This window comes from Eleutherodactylus coqui, chromosome 3, assembly GCF_035609145.1.
Source record: "Eleutherodactylus coqui strain aEleCoq1 chromosome 3, aEleCoq1.hap1, whole genome shotgun sequence".
Taxonomy (NCBI): domain Eukaryota; kingdom Metazoa; phylum Chordata; class Amphibia; order Anura; family Eleutherodactylidae; genus Eleutherodactylus; species Eleutherodactylus coqui.
The window spans coordinates 250,086,294-250,108,257 of NC_089839.1; the positions used below are offsets into that span (position 1 = coordinate 250,086,294).

Here is a 21,964-nt window from a genome sequence, read left to right on the forward strand (position 1 = left end):
CAACACAGTTATTAAACTTAGTAGTATTCATTGAATACACGCAGTGTGGCTTGTCCTTTGAAAAACTAGGGATAAAATTCCATTTTGGCTGCAGGCTTGCGCCAATTTTTTTCCTGCATGGGAAGTCCCTGATCTGCTGGAGCCAATAACTTTGCATCACTGCAGTTCTGTGACACATTTGCAGGGCCACAACACAGTTATTAAACTTAGTAGTATTCATTGAATACACGCAGTGTGGCTTGTCCTTTGAAAAACAAGGGAAAAAATTCTATTTCGCCTGCCTCTGACAGTCCTCAGGGCTCTGGGCACGTGTGTGCTGCGTGCAGAACGTAAAAAAAAATCAGACGGAGCCAGCTACGTTTTACTGCAGGCTTGCACCAATTTTTTTCCTGCATGGGAAATCCCTGATCTGCTGTAGCCAATAACTTTGCATCACTGCAGTTCTCTGACACATTTGCAGGGCCACAACACAGTTATTAAACTTAGTAGTATTCATTGAATACACGCAGTGTGGCTTGTCCTTTGAAAAACAAGGGAAAAAATTCTATTTCGCCTGCCTCTGACAGTCCTCAGGGCTCTGGGTACGTGTGTGCTGCGTGCAGAACGTTAAAAAAAATCAGACGCAGCCAGCTATGTTTTACTGCAGGCTTGCGCCAATTTTTTCCCTGCATGGGAAATCCCTGATCTGCTGTAGCCAATAACTTTGCATCACTGCAGTTCTCTGACACATTTGCAGGGCCACAACACAGTTATTAAACTTAGTAGTATTCATTGAATACACGCAGTGTGGCTTGTCCTTTGAAAAACTAGGGAAAAAATTCTATTTTGGCTGCAGGCTTGCGCCAATTTTTTTCCTGCATGGGAAATCCCTGATCTGCTGGAGCCAATAACTTTGCATCACTGCAGTTCTGTGACACATTTGCAGGGCCACAACACAGTTATTAAACTTAGTAGTATTCATTGAATACACGCAGTGTGGCTTGTCCTTTGAAAAACAAGGGAAAAAATTCTATTTCGCCTGCTTCTGACAGTCCTCAGGGCTCTGGGTACGTGTGTGCTGCGTGCAGAACGTTAAAAAAAATCAGACGCAGCCAGCTATGTTTTTCTGCAGGCTTGCGCCAATTTTTTCCCTGCATGGGAAATCCCTGATCTGCTGTAGCGAATAACTTTGCATCACTGCAGTTCTGTGACACATTTGCAGGGCCACAACACAGTTATTAAACTTAGTAGTATTCATTGAATACACGCAGTGTGGCTTGTCCTTTGAAAAACTAGGGAAAAAATTCTATTTTCGCTGCAGGCTTGCGCCAATTTCTTTCCTGGCTTGGAAATCACTGGTAATACAGCATGCTGAGGGGTAGGGGTAGGCCGAGAGGACGTGGACGCGGCCGAGGACGCGTAGGCCCAAGTGAGGGTGTGGGCACAGGCCGAGCTCCTGATCCAGGTGTGTCGCAGCCGACTGCTGCGCGATTAGGAGAGAGGCACGTTTCTGGCGTCCCCACATTCATCGCCCAATTAATGGGTCCACGCGAGAGACCTTTATTAGAAAATGAGCAGTGTGAGCAGGTCCTGTCGTGGATGGCAGAAAGTGCTTCGAGGAAGCTATCATCCACCCAGAGTTCTGCGCCGTCCAGTGCTGCAAATCCGAATCCTCTGTCTGCTGCTCCTCCTTCCTCCCAGCCTCCTGCCTCCACTACAATGACACATGCTCAGGAGCGGGAACACTCCCAGGAACTGTTCTCGGGCCCCTGCTCAGATTGGGCAGCAGTGGTTCCTCTCCCACCAGAGGAGTTTATCGTCACTGATGCACAACCATTGGAAAGTTCCCGGGGTCCGGGGGATGAGGCTGGGGACTTCCGGCAACTGTCTCAAGACCTTTTAGTGGGTGAGGAGGACGATGACGATGAGACACAGTTGTCTATCAGTGAGGTAGTAGTAAGGGCAGTAACTCCGAGGGAGGAGCGCACAGAGGATTCGGAGGAAGAGCAGCTGGACAATGAGGTGACTGACCCCACCTGGTTTGCTACGCCTACTGAGGACAGGTCTTCAGAGGGGGAGGCACGGGCAGCAGCAGGGCAGGTTGCAAGAGGCAGTGCGGTGTCCAGGGGTAGAGGCAGGGCCAGACCAAATAATCCACCAACTGTTTCCCAAAGCACACCCTCGCGCCATGCCACCCTGCAGAGGCCGAGGTGCTCTAAGGTCTGGCAGTTTTTCACCGAGACGCCTGACGACCGACGAACAGTGGTGTGCAACCTTTGTCGCGCCAAGATCAGCCGGGGAGCCATCACCAACAGCCTCACGACCACCAGCATGCGCAGACATATGATGGCCAAGCACCCCACAAGGTGGGATGAAGGCCGTTCACCGCCTCCGGTTTGCACCGCTGCCTCTCCCCCTGTGCCCCAACCTGCCACTGAGATCCAACCCCCCTCTCAGGACACAGGCACTACCGTCTCATGGCCTGCACCCACACCCTCACCTCCGCTGTCCTCGGCCCCATCCACCAATGTCTCGCACCGCACAGTCCAGCCGTCGCTAGCGCAAGTGTTGGAGCGCAAGCGCAAGTACGCCGCCACGCACCCGCACGCTCAATCGTTAACCGTCCACATAGCCAAATTTATCAGCCTTGAGATGCTGCAGTATAGGGTTGTGGAAACGGAGGCTTTCAAAGCTATGATGGCGGCGGCGGCCCCGCGCTACTTAGTTCCCAGTCGCCACTACTTTTCCCGATGTGCCGTCCCAGCCCTGCACGACCACGTCTCCCGCAACATTGTACGCGCCCTCACCAATGCGGTTAGTGGCAAGGTCCACTTAACTACGGACACGTGGACAAGCACAGGCGGGCAGGGCCACTACATCTCCCTGACGGCACATTGGGTGAATTTAGTGGAGGCTGGGACAGAGTCAGAGCCTGGGACCGCTCACGTCCTACCCACCCCCAGAATTGCGGGCCCCAGCTCGGTGGTGGTATGTTCGGCGGTGTATGCTTCTTCCACTAAAGCACCCTCCTCCTCCTCCTCCTCCTCAACCTCTGTCTCGCAATCTAGATGTGTCAGCAGCAGCAGGACGTCGCCAGCAGTCGGTGTCGCGCGGCGTGGCAGCACAGCGGTGGGCAAGCGTCAGCAGGCCGTGCTGAAACTACTCAGCTTAGGAGATAGGAGGCACACGGCCCACGATCTGCTGCAGGGTCTGACAGAGCAGACCGACCGTTGGTTTGCACCGCTGAGCCTCCAACCGGGCATGGTCGTGTGTGACAACGGCCGTAACCTGGTGGCGGCTCTGCAGCTCGGCAGCCTCACGCACGTGCCATGCCTGGCCCACGTCTTTAATTTGGTGGTTCAGCGCTTTCTGAAAAGCTACCCACGCTTGTCAGACCTGCTCGTAAAGGTGCGCCGCCTCTGCGCACATTTCCGCAAGTCCCACACGGATGCTGCCACCCTGCGCACCCTGCAACATCGGTTTAATCTGCCAGTGCACCGACTGCTGTGCGACGTGCCCACATGGTGGAACTCTACGCTCCACATGTTGGCTAGGCTCTATGAGCAGCGTAGAGCTATAGTGGAATACCAACTCCAACATGGGCGGCGCAGTGGGAGTCAGCCTCCTCAATTCTTTTCAGAAGAGTGGGCCTGGTTGGCAGACATCTGCCAGGTCCTTGGAAACTTTGAGCAGTCTACCCAGGTGGTGAGCGGCGATGCTGCAATCATTAGCGTCACCATTCCTCTGCTATGCATCTTGAGAAGTTCCCTGCAAACCATAAAGGCAGCCGCTTTGCGCTCGGAAACGGAGGCGGGGGAAGACAGTATGTCGCTGGATAGTCAGAGCACCCTCCTGTCTATATCTCAGCGCGTTCAGGAGGAGGAGGAGGAGCATGAGGAGGATGAGGAGGAGGGGGAAGAGACAGCTTGGCCCACTGCTGACGGTACCCATGCTGCTTGCCTGTCATCATTTCAGCGTGTATGGCCTGAGGAGGAGGAGGAGGAGGAGGAGGAGAATCCTGAAAGTGATCTTCCTAGTGCGGACAGCCATGTGTTGCGTACAGGTACCCTGGCACACATGGCTGACTTCATGTTAGGATGCCTTTCTCGTGACCCTCGCGTTACACGCATTCTGGCCACTACGGATTACTGGGTGTACACACTGCTCGACCCACGGTATAAGGAGAACCTTTCCACTCTGATACCCAAAGAGGAAAGGGGTTCGAGAGTGATGCTATACCACAGGACCCTGGCGGACAAGTTGATGGTAAAATTCCCATCCGACAGCGCTAGTGGCAGAAGGCGCAGTTCCGAGGGCCAGGTAGCAAGGGAGGCATGGAGATCAGGCAGCATGTACAGCACACGCAGGGGAACACTCTCTAAGGCCCTGGACAGCTTTCTGGCTCCCCAGCAAGACTGTGTCACCACTCTCCAGTCAAGGCTGAGTCGGCGGGAGCACTGTAAAAGGATGGTGAAGGAGTACGTAGCCGATCGCACGACCGTCCTCCGTGACGCCTCTGCCCCCTACAACTACTGGGTGTCGAAGCTGGACACGTGGCCTGAACTAGCGCTGTATGCCCTGGAGGTGCTTGCTTGTCCTGCGCCTAGCGTCTTGTCGGAAAGGGTGTTTAGTGCGGCTGGGGGAATCATCACAGATAAGCGTACCCGCCTGTCAACCGACAGTGCCGACAGGCTAACACTCATCAAGATGAACAAAGCCTGGATTTCCCCAGACTTCTCTTCTCCACCAGCGGACAGCAGCGATACGTAAGCAATACGTAGGCTGCACCCGCGGATGGAAGCTACGTTCTCTCTCACCATCCAAAACGGGGACATTTCTGCTTCATCAATCTGTGTCTAATATTCCTCCTCCTTCTCCTGCTCCTCCTCCTGAAACCTCACGTAATCACGCTGAACGGGCAATTTTTCTTAGGGCCACAAGGCTCACTCATATAATTTTTCTAAACAATTTTTATATGTTTCAATGCTCTTAAAAGCGTTGGAACTTTAACTTGAACCAATTTTTCGTTAAACTGGGCTGCCTCCAGGCCTAGTTACCACTTAAGCCACATTAACCAAAGCGATTAATGGGTTTCACCTGCCATCTTGGTTGGGCATGGCCAATTTTTACTGAGGTACATTAGTACTGTTGGTACACCAATTTTTTGGGGCCCTCACCTACAGTGTAATCATAGCAATTTGTATGTTCTTCGCCTGCACTCATGGTACAGAAGTGTGTGTGGGGTTGGCCTACAGTTTAGCTACATAAATGTAACTTGGGCCTTTGCTATACTGCAGCTACTGAAATGGAACTAAGACTGCGCTCCCACTATACTGCTGCTTCGGAATTGTTCCTGGGGCCTGTGTAGGCTGCTACTATTACTGAAATGGAACGAAGACTGCGCTCCCACTATACTGCTGCTTCGGAATTGTTCCTGGGGCCTGTGTAGGCTGCTACTATTACTGAAATGGAACGAAGACTGCGCTCCCACTATACTGCTGCTTCAGAATTGTTCCTGGGGCCTGTGTAGGCTGCTACTATTACTGAAATGGAACGAAGACTGCGCTCCCACTATACTGCTGCTTCGGAATTGTTACTGGGGCCTGTGTAGGCTGCTACTATTACTGAAATGGAACTTAGACTGTGCTCCCCCTATAATGCTGCTAGTGATATGTTAGTGGGGCCTGTCGCTAATGCTACGGCTGAAATGTTACTAATTCTGGGCTCTGCCTATACCGCTGCTAATGGTATGTCTCTGGGGTGTGGAAACAGAGGCTTCCCAAAGACATGATGGCAGCGAGGCCATTTCCCACCAACGCTGTTACTGTTAAGGTGCATATAACCACGGACACGTGGAGAGGACACGTAGTGCCTCCAAAACGTCCCTCGCCACGGCCCACTTAATCCTGGCCACATTCCGAAAACCAACAAAATAAAACCGCGCTACTAGGTCCGCAGTCACCACCACATTACCACCAACGCGGTTACTGTTACTGTACATATTACCAGTCTGACTGGGGCATGCAGTGTTGGCCGGAGCCCACCTGCATTAAGCACGACATTGCTACCTCAGCTGTGTTGGGCAATGCAATGGGATATTTCTATGTACCGCCGGTGGCTTCCTGGCACCCACCCATGCTGTGGGTCCACAGGGAATTATAAATGCATCTGTTTCCACTTGTAAAGAACCCCAGTCAGACTGGGGCATGCAGTGTGGGCCGAAGCCCACCTGCATTAAGCACGACATTACTACCTCAGCTGTGTTGGGCAATGCAATGGGATATTTCTATGTACCGACGGTGGCTTCCTGGCACCCACCCATGCTGTGGGTCCACAGGGAATTATAAATACATCTGTTTCCACTTGTAAAGAACCCCAGTCAGACTGGGGCATGCAGTGTGGGCCGAAGCCCACCTGCATTAAGCACGACATTACTACCTCAGCTGTGTTGGGCAATGCAATGGGATATTTTTGTGTATCGCCGGTGGGTTCCAGGGAGCCACCCATGCTGTAGGTGCACACAGAGTTTAACCTACATGTGTCCACTTGTAAAGAACCCCAGTCTGACTGGGGCATGCAGTGTGGGCTGAAGCCCACCTGCATTAAGCACGACATTACTACCTCAGCTGTGTTGGGCAATGCAATGGGATATTTCTATGTACCGCCGGTGGCTTCCTGGCACCCACCCATGCTGTGGGTCCACAGGGAATTATAAATGCATCTGTTTCCACTTGTAAAGAACCCCAGTCAGACTGGGGCATGCAGTGTGGGCCGAAGCCCACGTGCATTAAGCACGACATTACTACCTCAGCTGTGTTGGGCAATGCAATGGGATATTTTTGTGTATCGCCGGTGGGTTCCAGGGAGCCACCCATGCTGTCAGTCGACAGGGACTTCACAATAGGGAGTTGTACCTGCCTGTGTCTATGAATTAAAAAGCCCGGTCTGACTGGGGCATGCGGAGACACCTTGACAGAATGAATAGTGTGTGGCACATAGGTTCCCCATTGCTATGCCCACGTGTGCAGCTCCTGATGGCGGTGGCACACGATTATATTTCTCATTGCTTCTGTACAGCCTTGTGGGCTATCGCCCCGCCCCTTTTAAAGAGGGTCGCTGCCTAGCCGTGCCAACCCTCTGCAGTGTGTTCCTGCGGTTCCTCCTCATGGCAGACGCACTTATAAATAGACATGAGGGTGGTGTGGCATGAGGGCAGCTGAAGGCTGCGCAGGGACACTTTGGTGTGCGCTGTGGGGGGGAGGGGGGGGGGGTTGGCAGCATGTAACCCAGGAGAAGTGGCAGCAGAGTGTCATGCAGGCAGTGATTGTGCTTTGTTGGAGGTAGTGTGGTGCTTAGCAAAGGTATGCCATGCTAATGAGGGCTTTTCAGAAGTAAAAGTTGTTGGGAGGGGAGGGGGGGCCACTCTTGCCGCTATTGTGGCTTAATAGTGGGACCTGTGAACTTGAGATGCAGCCCAACATGTAGCCCCTCGCCTGCCCTATCCGTTGCTGTGTCGTTCCCATCACTTTCTTGAATTGCCTAGATTTTCACACAAAGAAACCTTAGCGAGCATCGGCGAAATACAAAAATGCTCGGGTCGCCCATTGACTTCAATGGGGTTCGTTACTCGAAACGAACCCTCGAGCATCGCGAAAAGTTCGTCCCGAGTGACGAGCACCCGAGCATTTTGGTGCTCGCTCATCTCTACTATCTATACATTAATTTTGGTTTAGGTGCCGTATATATGTAGTTATCTTGGTCCTGGTGCTGTATCTATGTAGTAAGCTGGGTTATGTTACTAAGACTCAAAAAGAGAGTTAAGAACACTATGGAAAGCTGATTAGTCCTTTACAGTTGCATTCAAGTCTTGTGCAGTGAGTGGCAATTGTGACAATATGCATCAGAAATATTGCCTGAGATGATGTTCTCCCTTTCCTAACAGATTTTTCTACTGGGGCAGAAATAGTACAGAAACTGAAATACCCTTTAAAGGACGACTAAAATTCTTTTTATTAATTAATATTAAAATACATATGTAGTGTACCTAAGACAAACACCAAAACATAAATATAGATACCAATGAGACAACTACTACTTCATATTAGTGAGATATGTATACCTCAGCATCCCTATAGTCAAAATAATAGTGCTGGGAAGAACATATACTCAGAATAGGACACTCTCTGGACATAGAATAAGTCCAATAATAGAGAGAGCTCTTGATACCCTGGGAAGCAAAAGGTAATGTGAGGACCATATGATGAAAATGGTCCTTGATCCCAGTTGAGTATAGAACCTCAGCACTCCAAAATTAAAAAATGAGAGTGCTGTTAAAAATATATACTCATGCTAGGGCACTCTCTGGATATAGGATAAGTCCAACAATGGAGAGAGCTCTAGATAGTCTGGAAATAAAAAAATATAAATATAAAACTAAAAAAGAATAACTGTAGCAGGGTGAGAGGTGAATTGAGGGACGGAAGGTATATATCACGGAGGTTACTAGCATCCGTGATGTAGATCCGGTCCGTTCCTCACTCTGGTACGGAATTCCACCTAAGCAGGACAGGTGGTGGATACAAATTGATGCAGCTGACCAGTTCAGGAGGAGATGTCCTGTGTGAGCAGCAGAGGCTGAGCTGGAGACACCGCACCACGCTGCAGGGAAGGTTTGCTGTGGATATGCCTTATTGAAATCTAAAAGACTTTTGTGTTTACTATTGCTGGACTGCTGATTTAAAAGGACTTTCCTTGAATTTTATGTTATCTGGAGAATGCCAGTACTTTATGTTCTGTTCATCAAGTCTGAATAAAGACAAGACGCTCTGCATTTGGTTGTGGCCTGGTGTGTTTCCCCCTGCACTGTTATATAATGTAAAGACCATATGATGGAAAAGGTCCTTAATCCCAATAGAGTATATATAAAAAATAGAGAGAGAGAAATCTAAGTATTAATATCCCAACGCGTTTCTCCAGAGGCCACAGATCGTCAGGGACCTCAATAGGCCTCAGATATTATATCGGATATACTTGTGGTAGTTGAATCAGTATGCCTATCAACAACCCTTTTCAATCCTAGGTTCTCATTGGTCTAACAGTATTCTGTTCTGTCTAGCTAAACTCAATACTCCACTATGGTTAAGAAAGTTGCTGTGATCGGTGCCGGTTGCAGCGGACTACCTGCAATTAAGTGCTGTCTTGATGAAGGTCTGGAGCCCACATGCTTTGAAAGGAGTGACGATATAGGAGGACTCTGGAGATTTAAGGTATTTTCACACATGCATTCTTTCACACATCAGTAATATGCTATTAATTCTATTAATGATATACATTCCATATATCAACATTACAGGAAGAGAAAGGACAATGAGCCCACCACAAATGGGGACAATAATGTCCTAAAGAGCAAGACCTTATGAGGCAGTTTAATGTTAAAAAAGACTGTCTGGTTGTAGACGGCCCTTTTAAATCATCTTGATGTATTGAACGGAAATTATGTACTGTCTCTTTCTGTTATAAATGCCTTTAAAGTACTTTTCTGGTCCTCAAAGAGGTTTTCCTATCTAGTCATACATGATATAGTCCCTTAAATAAAGTTATTAAAAACTGGAAATACTTTTTTTTAACACCATTTTCTTCATATTTCCTCATTATCCCTATGGTTCTTTATTTGGGCTTCCCATATGGTAATCGTCCCTCTCCCACATTTGTGACTGAGTTTATTTCCCACTGTTGACAAAATATGATGAGCACGCACCCTTCCCTTTACCAAGAATCACATAATTATATAAAAATACACTTAGCAATACAGTTGTGTACATAATGCTAGTATTAAATACTTTATACCTCTTGTGAATAGATTGTATTTTGGTGTTGGTGTTCTGCTTCTGCAATCCATGTAGTTGTATTGGGTTACTTAATGGATTGAACCGTACATCTGGCAACTATGTGAATCTTTTCCAATGCAGAAAGAACCTGAAGAAACCAGAGCTAGCATTTACAAGTCTGTTATTATAAATACATCAAAGGAAATGATGTGCTACAGCGATTACCCAATGCCTGAAGACTTTCCCAACTACATGCATAACTCCAAAGTGCTGGAATATTTCTATCAATATGCAGAACAGTTTCAACTCCGGAAATATATCAAGCTTAAGGTAGTAATCAGTATAATTTCTCATAAGAATTAGCCATTAAAAAAGAATCTGAAAACATTTAGTCCTCATACACACAGCAAGAATGCCGTATGATGTCAAACAGAATCCTGCACTCTGTGTGTCGCCACACTGCACACACAGTAAGCAATCAGGTGGGGTGTGCTACATTTCTTTTCTGGAACCAGAAAGGAAAATGCATTTGCATGAAATGGGAGACATGCAATGGTTAGTGTTGAGGGAACTATGCTAAAAGTTCAGTTTGGCGTGAACCCAGAAATTGGGCAGCACAACTTGACCAGACCCACTAAAATTTATTTTTCCCTTTCCTCTTATTCACTTTCTCTTTTTCTTTATTAACTTTGCCTTAAAAACAGTTCAAAAGTACTTTGATGCACTCCTAAGTAACCTATAAATGTTATACAGGGCTATTATGGATTTTAGACGGTGTAATACACCAGTTTTAGGGGTGGGTTTGTGAAGTTTTGGTTCAGTTTCAACTAATTTAAACCTAATCAAAAATGTCTGCCCAAATGCAGTGACCTGTTCAAACCAAACTTTTGTAAAGTTTGCTCAACACTATCAAAAGATACAGAATGGCTGCATGCCTCTCTATGGAGCTTTATAGTGGTTGTCCACATAATGTGTGACTAAGGTTTAAGACTAGGGCTACAATGAAACTTTTTATAATACAAAATTGTAGAGAAATCGCTATCCATAGGAATACCTTGAATCTCATGAAAATTGGTACAATCCAATTAATCACTAATTTTTTTTATCACTATGTTATGAGACTTCATTTTAGTAAGTAGCAGTGATTTTTTGCTTTCATATATTCTGAAAATCTCATGAAATTGCTTGTTGGTTTTGATTTCTCCAAGGAAAAAAGCCTTGCTACCAAAAGTTTCAGCGTAACCCTACCTTAAAAGGGAATGTGTCATCAGAAAATGACCTATTGTATAAATCTAGTTTTATGCGCAATATATGTTCGAAGAAATTTGGGGAAAGTTTTGCGGTCACAAACTCACAATCTATATTTTAAAAAAAATTCTAAACTCCTGCCCACTAAGCCTAATAATACTCTGACTCTTCCTGTTATGTAAAGAAAACTTTTCAGCAGTCATCTTGTTATCATCAGAGGCAGGATTGCAATGAAAGGTAACACCTATGTATAGATAACAGATAATCCACCATTCACAATAGATGATCATTACAGCTAATCTATTTTCTACCTCTGCACGATAGCCTCTGAAACTGCACAGAGCATGCCTAGAACAGTTCTCTCCTGTCCATTGTATCTATGGCCCATGAGACTGTTGTAAAATATGTATACATGCATTGCTTTTAAAAAGCCAAACACAATTTCCAGTATCCAATATAAAGCAATATTTTTGGGGACATTGGGCTACTTTCCTCTGTATTGACCTTTAAGTTTTAATCTGCCCTTTTAATTAAAGCATAAAAAAGTTAAATTGGTTTCATTTGTAGGGATCTGGGTGTTTAGACTCCGACCACACTGTTCTACATACAATACCATATTCCTTGTATATTAGAAAGCTGTTTTAAAAATGAACCAAAACTGATATTTTTGTTATATTATTTTACAAGACATCAGTCTGCAGTATTAAGAAGCGTCCAGATTTTGCAACTACTGGTCAGTGGGATGTTACCACAGAACATGAGGGAAAACAGGAGACACAAGTCTTTGATGCCATACTGGTGTGCACTGGTCATCACACCTCTCCAAACCTACAACTTCAGTCCTTTCCAGGTACGTCTCCCTGCTAAACTCCTCTGCTTAAATCATCTATGCTGCGATTGTGCTGTGACCTGTGCATACTGCATTTTTACTCTGTCTGCGTTTGGCACATCCTCCTGGCTAAATGAAACTTTACTTTTTGTAATTTCTGCCACTCACCTACCCCAATAGCATCTTCACTCAACCTTGTTGGAGATGCTTGCCTTATCTGGGGAGAGCAATAAATTCCCCTCCCCCTCCTCTTTTGGTCAGTAGGCTTGCTATGCTACCCCGAGCTGCCTAGTCAACTCCCAGCTGTATCCCCATTGCATCTTAACTTGCATTATAAAATCAGTGCAAACATGATAGCCACGCGAGTGGCTGCCTCGCGAGTATGAGCTGTATTAAATGTGAGCTGGATCAAGTGTTAGAAATGGCAGTTCGACAGGGCAGGAGACAGGTAGGCCACAAATTCTGCCTAAATGTCTTGCACTTCAAAGCTATCACTAATGCTGTCACCTCTGTCCTCATCTTTGCTGTCAGTTTCAGAATCTCTTTTCAACGCCCACCTATGGGGCATTCTATTCACATAAGCCCCTCTCCCCTATCCTCACCCATGCACAGTTCTCATACACTCTATACTTTCTTACTAAACCTCAAACTCCCTAATGGCACTGAGAAACATAACAGTTGTCCTCAAAAATCTCCTAACCATCTGCTCACCCTTGCTATCTTGCTGCTACTAGCAGTTGGGTATATCTCTCCCAATCTTGGCCCAACCTCCACTGCCCTTAACTATTACCCCATACCTGACTCACTTAAACACCCCTCAAGCCCAACTACTAGCCATGAATACCTTCCCTGGACTCCTTTAAATGTGCGCTGTGGAAGTGCCAGTCAGCGTGCACTAAACTCCCCACCATCCACAACATTTTTTACTGCTAAATCTGCTCGCTGTCTCAGAAACCTGGACGCAGTAGTCTGACACGGCCTCTTATGCTGCATTGTCTTATAACAGCTTGTAGTTCTCCCATACTCCAAGACTGGAAAACAGGTATGGTGGAGGAGTAGGTGCTTTTATCTCCCCGAAATGTACCTACCATGTCATCCCCCTCCCTGTACCCTCACTCACTTCTCCATTGTTTGAGGTACATATGCAATGACTGTTCCATCTGCTGTCCATGCGAGTAGCAGTTATCTACCAACTCCCAGGTGCTCTTTGCCTGTTTTTGGACCACTTTGCCACTTTGCTTCCCCACTTCCTATTCTGCGAAATTCCAACCCTCATTTTAAGAGATTTTAACATCCCCATAAATTACCCCATCTCCCAATCTGCCTCTCAGTTTCTATCGCTCACTTTCTCTCTTGGTCTCTCACAACTCACACTCTCTCCCACTTACAAGGATGGCAATACTCTTGATCTGGTCTTCCTCCGTCTCTGCTCTGCTTCCCACTTCACTAACTCCCCTCTCCCGCTCTCTGACCATAACCTCCTCTCTTTCTGTCAAGCTTTCTAGTATCTCTCCAGACCCTCATACCTACTATGTATACAGGAACCTTCAGGCCGTTCACACCGAATACTTTGCTGAATCCCTACAGTCCCCTATCTCTCTCCTCTCCTGCCCTAATCTGGCTGCTGCACACTATAACACCACTCTTAAACATGCCCTGGATGAAGCGGCCCCACCCGTGACCCAAGCCATCTGATGCAGAACTCGGCAACCCTGGCTCACGCCACAAACGCACTTCATCCGGTGGTGCTCTAGATGTGCTGAATGGCTGTGGAGACTTTCTTCATTGCAAATTTATGCTCAGAACCTACAACCTAGCCCTCCACCATACAAAACAAGTTCTCTTCACAGCTCTCATCTCCTCACTATCTCACAACCCTAAACGGCTCTTTGATATTTTTCACTCCCTCCTTAGCCCTAAATTGCAGTTCCCCTGTGACACATCTCAGTGCTGAAGAGCTGGCTTCCTACTTCAAAAAGAAAATTGATGACATCCGGCAGGAAATAACCTCTTAATCACAGACTATCCCCGACTCTAGTCTTGTTAGTAACAGCTCCTGCTCACTCTCTGTCCTCAGACCAACGACAGAGGAAGAAGTTTCCAGATTGCTTTCCCCTGCTCACCCCACCACCTGCGCTAGCGACCCTCTCCCCTCACACTTCCTCCAGTCCCTCTCCCTGGTGGTTATCTCCCATCTCACCACTATATTCAACTTTTCTCTGACCTGTGGCATTTTTCCCTCCTCTTTCAAACATGCCATCATATTCCCACTGCTAAAGAAACCAACTTGTGACTCAACTGATGCTGCTAACTACCGACCCATCTCAAATCTCCCCTTCATCTCCAAGCTACTAGAATGTCTGGTTTACTCTGCCTTATAAGCTATCTATCAAAAAACTCTCTTCTCGACCCCCTACAGTTCAGCTTCCATCCCCTACACGCGACAGAAACTGCCCTTACAAAGGTGTGAAACAACCTCCTGACAGTCAAATCGAGGGGCAATTACTCCTTACTGATCCTTCTCAACCCCTCCGCAGCATTTGACACTGTTGACCACAAATTCCTCCTCAGTCTCCTTTGCTGGCTCTACCTCCCCTCCTCTTTCTCTTACTGTTGGGGTACCCCAGGGATCGGTCCTTGGCCCCCTACTTTTCTCCATCTACATAGCCCCTATTGGACAAGCCATCCGGAGATTTGGCCTCCAATATCTCCTCTCCGCTGACAACATCCAGTTATACACCTGTTCACGTGACATCTCCGCACCGTTCCTCCAAAACATCGCTGACTGTCTGTCCGCTGTCTCTAACACTATGTCCTCTTTCTACCTAAAACTGAACCTCTCAAAAACTGACCTACTGGTTTTCTGCCCTCTACTAACCGACCTCATTCTAACATCTCCATCTCAGTGTGTGGCACCACCATAACTCCCAGGCAGCATGCCCGCTGCCTTGAGGTTATATTCAACTCTGATCTCTCCTTTACCCCCTACATCCAATCTCTGTCCCGAACATGTCAGCTGCACCTCAAGAACATCGCAAGAATCTGCCCTTTTCTTACTGTGGACACGCTAAAAACACTCATGGTTGCCCTCATCCACTCTTGGCTCGATTACTGCAACTCGCTGTTGATCAGCCTCCCCGGCGCCAGACTCGCCCCTCTCCAATCCATTCTGAATGAAGCAGCCAGGCTCATTTTCCTGTACAGCCACTACTTGGACACCTCTGCCCTGTACCAGTCACTGTATTGGCTGCCTGTTAAATACATAATTCAATTTAAACTCACTAACTTCATCCACAAAGCTGTCCAAAGCACCTCGCCTCCCTACATTGCCTCCCTCATGTCAATCCACCACCCAGCCGCCATCAACTACCCTCTGCAGTCATACCGATTCAGCCATTACATGGCTTAATGTCTGACCATTGTGTATGTGTATAGCATCCCTCACTCTCCACCTCGCCATACCGTGCACATCTCCAGCCCCTTTACCTTCTGTATCACCCCACTATTCGTAGTATGTAAGCTTATTGGAGCAGGACCCTCACCGCTACTGTTTCCATCAACTGATTACTACAAGTAACCGTGGTTTTTATATTTTTGTACTTTTGCCTTTCTGTATCCCCCTGTTTTTGTAAGCGATGAGGAATATGTGGCGCTATATAAATAAAGATTATTATTACTTACTATCCAAACTTGTTCTTTTGAATATACAGTGGTATATCATTGGAAATCAAATAAAGTTCATAAAGAACATATAGTAGTGGATTCTGGGTTTCTAGTATCAACCCTTTCAGATTTGTCATATTTTCATTTGTGTAGCAGGATACACAGTGTTTTATAATTAACGTCTCATATTTTTGTTTAGTGTTTGGAGGATTTGCCATAATAGCTAAGCATTACCAAACACAATGCAGTTTGAATGCAATATTAGAAATCAAGGCAGTGTTACCATCATCCTATTCAATTTTTACTAGAATACTGAGGCAAAAATCACACACAACCCCAAATTTTTACAGCCAAATGCCCCATCTCATCCCAAAATTTACCCCCCATAGAGTGTCTCTCTAGGTATGCAGCCATTTTTATTATTTCTTTGCAGGAGTAGCTTTAATTACATGGCCGTTTTTCCCATTGGGCCTAGTTTGCGAGTTCAGTGATTGTTTGCAGCTAGAGATGAGCGAACGTACTCGTCCGAGCTTGATATTCGTGCGAATATTAGGGTGTTCGGGATGCTCGTTACTCGTAACTAGTACCACGCGGTGTTCCGGTTACTTTCAGTTTCCTCTCTGAGACGTTAGCGCGCTTTTCTGGCCAATTGAAAGACAGGGAAGGCATTACAACTTCCCCCTGTGACGTTCAAGCCCTATACCACCCCCCTGCTGTAAGTGGCTGGGGAGATCTGATGTCACCCGAGTATAAAAATCGGCCCCTCCCGCGGCTCGCCACACATGCCTTGTGAGATAGCTGAGGGACAGTGGTATTGTGCTGGAGCTGCTGTAGGGAGAGCGTTAGGAGTTAGTGTAGGCTTCAAGAACCCCAACAGCCCTTCTTAGGGCCACATCTACTAGTGTGCAGTACTGTGTTAGCACAGTATTTTTTTTTTTTTTCCAAAATTGGATCTGCAGAGCATTGTGCCCTGCAATAGGGACAGAAGTGGGGGTTAGGCAGGGAGAGTGTTAGGAGTTAGTGTAGGCTTCAAGAACCCCAACGGTCCTTTCTAGGGCCACATCTATCCGTGTGCAGTACTGTCCAGGCTGCTGTTAGCAGTGTTGCATATTTTTTTTTCTTCTCAAAACCGGCTGTGCAGAGCATTTGATAAAGAAGTCTAAAGAAGTACGCCTAGATCAGGTAAAATAAGTATAAGAGTCACTAGTGACAGCAACCTTAACCAGGATTCAGACACGACATCCGAATGTAGTCAAGGTCAGTAAGAATGCCTGGTGAGCCAGGCACCCAACTTTTATTGAGTATTAAAAGAAGGTGTGGTTAACATATAGAGAGGGGAGGCATATTCAAATAAGATATAGGTAAAACATATGGGAGTATACATTATTGGCAGGTAAATGACTTTCTCAGGCTCTAAATATCACATTTGACATAGAGACATTGGAATTCACAGATGTTGCAAAATTACACAATAATAGGATAACCCCTACGCACTCCTCAAGCTCAACGCATCCTGGTTCCACGATAAAGATAATTTCATATGCAAAAACATCCTTGTACTGATCACTGTGTGTACGTGACATGCTAAATCAGCACACAGTTCATGACCAGGCCAGTGTGTTCTCATCTGAAGGCCTTAAAGGGATTTTCAGAGTGAACCAATGTCATGAACCAAACTATATCTTTTACAATTTCCCTCCTAAAATATCTTTATAGTGGAATGGTAGGATGCACCCTAGGCTAGAAGACGTAAAACAAAGCAGACCTGCTATCTTTGCTACACTCACTAGCCCTTCCTAGAGAGACCCGCCCCGAGGATGTGTGGAGATCTTCCTCCCACTCCTCTACCCCACCCCCACTGGGTCAGGTCTCTTCTTTCCCTACTAGTCTCCTTAAGGCACAACAGTAGAAGGGGTTATCACATCCCATTGCACAACATCCAAAAGCGTTGATTAGGTAAGAGTAAATGAGAATAAATGAGTCCAATGGAAGTCCATATAAGGAAATGTTCATGGTATGATTAAAACTCCATAAAATGCATGAGTCCTTTAAAAGGTCATTGTTCTTTGAAGGTTAGGATCCTTTAGATCACGCTGTCATATCCACAGTACATGCAATTATCAAACTTTTGCAGAGTAGGTTTTCCACACAAGGTACAAGGTGTCTTATCAGTTGTCAACACTGTCATGAGATGAGTTTCAGTTTTTAGCACACCGGGGGATTTCTTAGCGGATTTTCCTGAAAAACATTTACAATTAGTTCCCAGAATTTTTTTGATGATTACCATTACAAGCTTGATGACAATTACGAGTACTATAACACACAACACTCCTTGTAAGAATAGGCCCACTACTCCAGAAATCATGCCACCCAACCCCTTAAACCAGTTTACAGGGTTTAAGTAAGATAACCATTCGGGCCATTTGGTCTCATCGTCAGAGATAGCCTTACGATACGACTCTTTTATCCTTCTTGCTTGTTCCAAATCATGAGTGATCCGTAATGTTCCTGCTGGATCTATGTAGTGACAACAAGACGGACCCACCACCTGGCATAACCCTCCTTGTGAGGCGGTGAGATAGTCTAGGACCACTGTATGTTGATTAGTGACTAGAATCAGTTGTTTAGTATATTCATTTTGAACACCCAGTATGTCAAATAGTGTATCAGTGATGTTATCAAAAGCATCTCCCAAAGCCTCTATCATGTGAGTATTTCTTAATGAGTTAAACATCATACCTATTGGTCCTCCCAGAGCTGCTCCAGCCTTCCAGGCCCAATGTGTGTGTGCAAAATGTACTTTGTGCTCTGGGACTTCACGCCTGTATAACATATGTGAAGGAATGTGCTGATAAGGAAATTCATCACTAGTCCAAACCCAGGTGGCTGGCTCTAACTTTGCAAGGGTACATGTTCCTCCGGCTCCAAAAGGAATCCATCTGTATGCCTTACTTCCACATACTACATATATGCCTTCTGGCAGTTTAAGCTGTGCGCCATGTATGAGAGCACTTGCAATATAAGCTACCAGAACCGTGTCAGGGAATAGGCACCATGATGTAGCCTTATCTCCGGTCAAGACTGCATAATAGGCCTTAAGATCACATTTTGGCTGTTCATCACTTGAATGTTCATGAACCTGTGGCTGCTCAGTATCCGTAGTCTGTCTAGGCCCTCGCACTTCTCCTCCTTCTTTGTAATACCCGTGTAGGTCTTTACACTGTGCAGGGTCACTATCTGGAAACCTTTCAGAAAACTGCCATGTGGTATTATGCAGTTCCCGAAGGAGGACAGAGGGTTTCCTCTGCACCATATTAACTCCTGAGATTACTCTAGATTGGACAACTGCTACTTTATCTTGAATAGAAAAACTGATCTGCAGCTTATCTGTAGGTATGTTCCCCATTTCCAACAGTTGAAGTGGTTTATTATGCCACCCTGCACCCTCATCCCTTAATTCGAAGAATTTATTAATCCTAGAGGTTAAATTCACCTGCCACCAGGGGTGTCTAGTCCATCCTGTGACAGGTAATGCTATCACTGTTCTCTTTTGATCCTCAGGGAGAGAGATAAGAGGGAGATCCCAACAGATAGAAGTCAACAACTCCTGCTCAGTCAAGGGAGATGCAAAATAGGGCATTGCCTTAGCTGAGACAGGAGAATGTGTACATACCCAACAATCTGAAAGATTTTTCACTCTAGACACAATTCCATGATATTTGATAAACTTATTGTTACAACTGGTGTCCAGACCATCCTGATTAGTAACAACAGTAAGCAATGTACATAAGAGACAAAGTATGACTGAATACTTCCTTTGATTTATTCCTGGCAGCCTGCGAACAGCTTGCAGTGGGAAGCTCCCAATCTCCTGGTTGCAATTGATGAGTTCCTGAGAGTGAGGATGGATCTGGAATGGAACTAAAAACACGTTTATGAATCTGCTGCAGTGTCTTTTGCAAGGATCCCACATAAGAAGTCAAATCTGAATGTAGCATTTGCAATTGCTGTGGAAAGTACAGACCAGTTTTAGGTGGTGCCCCAAAGAGTATCTCATAGGGACTAAGTCCAGTGCGCTTATTAGGTGTAGTACGGATGGAGTATAAGGCTATAGGCAGACACTCTGTCCAAGGTCGCCCAGTTTCTGCTGCAGCCTTAGCAATTTTTGTCTTGAGGGTACCGTTCATGCGCTCCACCTTACCACTGCTTTGTGGGTGGTATGGAGTGTGGAACGCCTGCTCAATCCCCAATGCTTGAGTCACTTCTTGGCACACCTGTGACGTGAAGTGTGTACCTCTGTCACTTTCTATCACTTCTGGGACACCATACCTGCATACTACTTCGGAAAGCAGTTTTTTTGCAACAGTTTTTGCATTGGCCCTGCTGCAGGGCCACGCTTCGGTCCAGTTCGAGAAGAGGCATACACACACCAGGACATATTCATAGATCCCAACCTTGGGGAGCTGAATGAAATCAATCTGCAGTCTCTGGAAAGGATACAATGGCTTTGGAGTGCATTTACGAGGGACTTTAACAGTTTTCCCGGCGTTATGGCAGGCACAGATAACACAACCTTGTATGAACCTGGTGGCAGACTGATGGAACCCTGGCGCCACCCAATGCTGACTAACCAAACTCACCATTGCGTCCTTGGATTGATGGGTGGGGCCATGAGATAGAGCACACATCATGGGGTGCAAGACCCTAGGCAAACAGGTACGGGCTCCCACCTTCCACAGTCCATCTTCTCCTGGAGATCCGGAGTGTCTAGCCCACTCCTCTTTTTCACGGTCTGAGGCTTGATTCTGGAGCTTTGACAGCAGGGCGATATCCACCTTTTCCAAAACAACATCTGCTGCCAAGCAGTATGATTGATTGGGCAAAGGCAGAAGAGCGGCAGCCTTGGCTGCCAAGTCAGCTCGCTGATTTCCTAGGGCTTCCGGCGATCTTTCCTTAGTATGTGCCCTAACCTTAATGATACCTACCTTCTTGGGCAGCTCCAGAGCCCTCAACAGCTGTGCCACCAGTGGGGCGTTCTTAACAGGTTTCCCGGAGGAGGAGGTAAAGTTTCTGGCCCGCCATAAGGGTAAGTAGTCATGACATATACCAAAACAATATTGACTGTCCGTGTATATGTTGGCTACAAGATGCTCTGCCATTGAACACGCCTCAGCGAGTGCAGTCAGCTCAGCCTCTTGTGCCGACATGGAGGATGGCAAGGATTCTCCCTTCAGCACTTCATGTTGGGAAACTATGGCATACCCTGTGTGTGGCCTGCCATCTTGGTAGAACCGGGATCCGTCTACAAACAACTCTAGGTCAGCGTTTGGAATGGGAGTCTCGCTGACATTGTCAAGTGGTTTAGTCTCGGTATGCATTAGTTCAATACAGTCATGTGCAGGGATGTCATTATCCTCATCAGTCTTTTCCCCTACATCTGGCAAGAGTGTAGCAGGATTCAAAGCAGTGCACCGTTTAATTGTGAGATTGGGAGGAGTGAGGAGAGCTACCTCATACTTGGTGAGCCTTGCCATTGACAAATGCTTGGTTGTCACTTGTGACAACACCTCCTGCACTGCATGTGGTACTTGTACCACCAGAGGGTGCTCCAGCACCATGTCAGCAACTTTTTCTTTGAGAACAGCGCAGGCGGCAATGGCTCTGATGCATGAAGGTGCTCCTCTCACAACTGTATCCAGTCTCACTGAGTAATATCCTATGGGTCTTTGTTTAGATCCATGTTGCTGGGTGAGGACACCTTTTGCGTGCCCTTCGATTTCATGACAGAACAGATTGAATGACAAATCATAGTTAGGTAACCCCAATGCTGGAGCTGAAACAATGGCAGTCTTGAGTTTCTGAAACCCTTCTTGTGCTTCAACTGTCAATTGGAAAGGTTGTCCTTTGTTGCAAGCAATCAGCACATCAAACAGTGGCTGCATCAAGCTTGATGCGCTGGGGACCCATTCTCGGCAGTAACTCACCAACCCCAGAAAGGCTCGTAGTGCCCGCGCACTTGAAGGCTCAGGTGCCTGCTCTATGGCAGTCTTTCTTCCGTCAGTGATATGTTTCTTTTGTGCCGAGATACAGTGTCCTAAGAACACCACCTTTGTTTGTGCGATCTGCAACTTGTCCCTTGAAACCTTACACCCTTCTGCAGTTAAAAACAGCAGGAGGGATCGGGTTTCAATCAGACAGACACTTCTGGTCGTGGTGCACAACATCAGATCATCAACATATTGTAGTAGCTGTGTGTCCTGGTCCTCTGGGTGCCAGGAAGACAGGACATACGCTAGCGCTTGTGAAAACTCTGAGGGGGATGTAGCCCCTCCTTGTGGTAATCGGGTCCAGCATAGCTGTCTACCCTCATGTGTGAAAGCTAACAGCAGTTGGGATTCTGCGTCGACACACACACTGA

The 21,964-nt window shown here is 46.7% G+C and overlaps 2 protein-coding genes across 3 annotated transcripts in view; one reads left to right on the top strand and one right to left on the bottom strand.

Moving 5' to 3' along the window:
* LOC136621631 (flavin-containing monooxygenase 5-like) overlaps nucleotides 1-21,964 on the top strand; it is a 105,947-nt gene that overhangs the window by 34,888 nt on the left and 49,095 nt on the right. For both annotated transcript variants that reach the window (XM_066597262.1, XM_066597263.1), the window contains exons 2-4: nucleotides 9,095-9,245; nucleotides 9,948-10,136; nucleotides 11,742-11,904. In XM_066597262.1, the coding sequence (XP_066453359.1) occupies nucleotides 9,114-9,245; nucleotides 9,948-10,136; nucleotides 11,742-11,904 (484 nt within the window). In that variant the 5' untranslated portion in view covers nucleotides 9,095-9,113. The remainder of the gene's footprint in view (nucleotides 1-9,094; nucleotides 9,246-9,947; nucleotides 10,137-11,741; nucleotides 11,905-21,964) is intronic.
* Nucleotides 19,369-21,488, bottom strand: LOC136619678 (protein NYNRIN-like). Its single transcript, XM_066594441.1, has 2 exons — nucleotides 20,187-21,488; nucleotides 19,369-19,467 (listed from the first exon to the last, which is right to left on the bottom strand). The coding sequence occupies exons 1-2, from the start codon at nucleotides 21,486-21,488 to the stop codon at nucleotides 19,369-19,371; spliced, it is 1,401 nt and encodes a 466-aa protein (XP_066450538.1).